Source organism: Octodon degus, unplaced genomic scaffold, assembly GCF_000260255.1.
Source record: "Octodon degus isolate 3935 unplaced genomic scaffold, OctDeg1.0 scaffold00148, whole genome shotgun sequence".
Lineage (NCBI taxonomy): Eukaryota > Metazoa > Chordata > Mammalia > Rodentia > Octodontidae > Octodon > Octodon degus.
The window spans coordinates 822,977-825,319 of NW_004524724.1; the positions used below are offsets into that span (position 1 = coordinate 822,977).

General features: G+C 51.2%; 1 protein-coding gene and 1 long non-coding RNA gene across 2 annotated transcripts in view; one reads left to right on the forward strand and one right to left on the reverse strand.

Annotated features, from left to right (window-relative positions):
- LOC111812890 overlaps positions 1–2,343 on the reverse strand; it is a 9,124-nt gene that overhangs the window by 178 nt on the left and 6,603 nt on the right. Inside the window, exon 2 of the long non-coding RNA XR_002818263.1 lies at positions 1,811–2,335. This is a non-coding gene — a long non-coding RNA (uncharacterized LOC111812890). The remainder of the gene's footprint in view (positions 1–1,810; positions 2,336–2,343) is intronic.
- The window catches only part of Eif3e (eukaryotic translation initiation factor 3 subunit E), a 41,989-nt gene continuing 41,835 nt past the window's right edge, over positions 2,190–2,343 (forward strand). Inside the window, exon 1 of the mRNA XM_004642240.2 lies at positions 2,190–2,328. Coding sequence (XP_004642297.1) covers positions 2,207–2,328 — 122 coding nt within the window. The 5' untranslated portion in view covers positions 2,190–2,206. The remainder of the gene's footprint in view (positions 2,329–2,343) is intronic.

Below are 2,343 nucleotides of genomic sequence, written 5' to 3' on the forward strand. Positions count from 1 at the left end.
TATATATATATTTGCCACTTACTGTAAGTGCTCTGGTCAAGGTCATCAATTATCCACACATCTTCCAAAGTGAGCAGATTTGCTGTCATCTCGAACCCACATCATCATTTGATAGGTAACCTTTCAGTGCTGCTTGGGCTCCCCTCCCCTGGCTCCTAATGCCATGTCACCTTATCTCCTGTCTACCATATCCATTCTGCTTTATGTTTGTCATTTTAAGAACTGACATAACATGCAGATAGCAAACAACCTTTTTTTGTCCAACACATCCAATGTAAGAGCAGTCCTGCTCAGGTCTAACACCAAAGTGCACCCTGAATTTCATCTCTTCTACCTATGTTGACTGCTTGGCTAAATTACCATGAGGATCCCCCTGATCTGCAAGAACATCAGATTGACTTTTCTCCTACCTCTTTACCATCCCTTTGCCACAAAAAGCGCAGAATAAGCTCAAATTATCTAAAGGTTTTCATAGATCATTCTCCAAAGTAAAAGCTGATCTTCCTTCTTCGCTGAACTATTCATTCAAAAATATTAACAACCATGTCTAGATATTATTTAGGTTACTGAGAGCAAAACTTTTAGAGCTTTCTATGATACAAATAACTTGCCACCACTGGCTTAGGCAAAGCAGAAGCAGTGAAGAACAACAGACAAAATCCCTGGTCTTGGAATACTATTAGTTAGGGGAAACAGATAATCAACCAAGTAAGTAAGTAAAATAAGAGCAAAATCAGAGATGAGAAGTGTTGTAAGCTGGTGAGCTACACTTTTCAGACTGGTCAAGGGAAGGTCTCACTGAGCAGATGACACTGAAGCAAAGTAGAAAGGAAAAACCAAGCAGCACTGTAGACAATGGAATGGAGACTGTCAGCAGAGGGAATCAGGAGGCCAGGATGAAGCAGGGCAGGAGCACCCAATGGGGCAAACCATGGGGCTAGGCCCAGCTATCAAAGATGTAGGCAACAGGGCAGAGAGCTAGTGGGGCCAGATGATCTAGGCCTTTTTACAGCATTTTATACACTCTGAATGTAAAATAAGGCTTGGAGGGTTTTCATCAAGATTTTTTGGGGGGCACAGTCTTGCAGAATTGCCCAGGTTGGGCTTGAACCTGCAATCTTCCTGCCTCAGTCAACCAAAGAGCCAGGATACGGGTTTAAATCACCGCCACACCCAGCTGGTTTTAAGCAAACTGCACTGTCAACGTTACTTTGGCTGAATAAACACAGAAAGAAAAGAGGAGATGCAAGACAGCAACAAGACTTCCCAACACCAAAGTGAGATGATGGTGGTTTGGAGGAGAGATGTAACCCTGCAGGTTCTATGGACTGACGGGACCTAGATGTGCCTAGAAGGTTAGAACCAGAAGACCTTGGTGGCTTTGTCCCACATAAGAGTTTTGGATGACCATGGGGTTCTGGGAGCTCTGGGTGGTGGGATGGTGTTGGGTAAGGGGGACCTTGGGGTTCTGGGCGCCTGGATGGTGGGGTGGCATTGCGTCAGGAAGCCCTGGGGTTGTGGGCTGACGGAGCACTGGACAGTGGTGTGGTCCTGGTGAGCTTCAGGCTCTTAGCTCTGATCCGTTCATGCTGAAACGCAGGGCACATGGAACAGGGCAGGGCTCCGGGTCGTGGCAGTCAAGGCGCTGTGGGTCACGGGTGGAGCTGGGGACTGGTCACCGGTACCGAGGGCGAGGTCACCCAGCGAGGGCAGAAGGAGGGGGCGCGCGGGGGGCCTTGCGCTTGAGAACCCCGCTCCCTCAACCCCCGCGTGCCCCCGTTTTCTGCGTGGGCTCCCCAGCGCCCGTCACCTGCTCAACCAAGTGGCCTGTCACCCGCTCCACGTGAGGTGGCTCTGCCTAGAGTCCGCAGATGCCGGCTCCAGGGCCGCAGCTCTGCACAGGAACCACGGGCGTCGGACAACCCGTTTCCCTTCTGCGGGCTCTCGGGGCGCAGCGGCCTCCTCTCTGGACCGTAGCGCTAAGAACGTAGAAGCGGCCGGGACCTGCGAGCGCACCGCCGGTTCCACAGCCTTGAAGGACAGGGACGCAGAAATCACCCTCCGGCGCAGACGCAAAGAGAGGCCTCTGCACATGCGCCGTCGGTCGGACCGCAGCGAGTCGTACGCATGCGCAGTACTTCCGCGGCGTGTCTGTCTCGCTACTAATAAAGTTTTCGAGAACACAGACTCCCTCTTCTCCGGCAAGATGGCGGAGTACGACCTGACCACGCGCATCGCTCACTTTCTGGACCGGCACCTGGTCTTCCCGCTCTTGGAATTTCTCTCTGTGAAGGAGATATACAATGAGAAAGAATTATTACAAGGGAAGTTGGACCTTCTTAG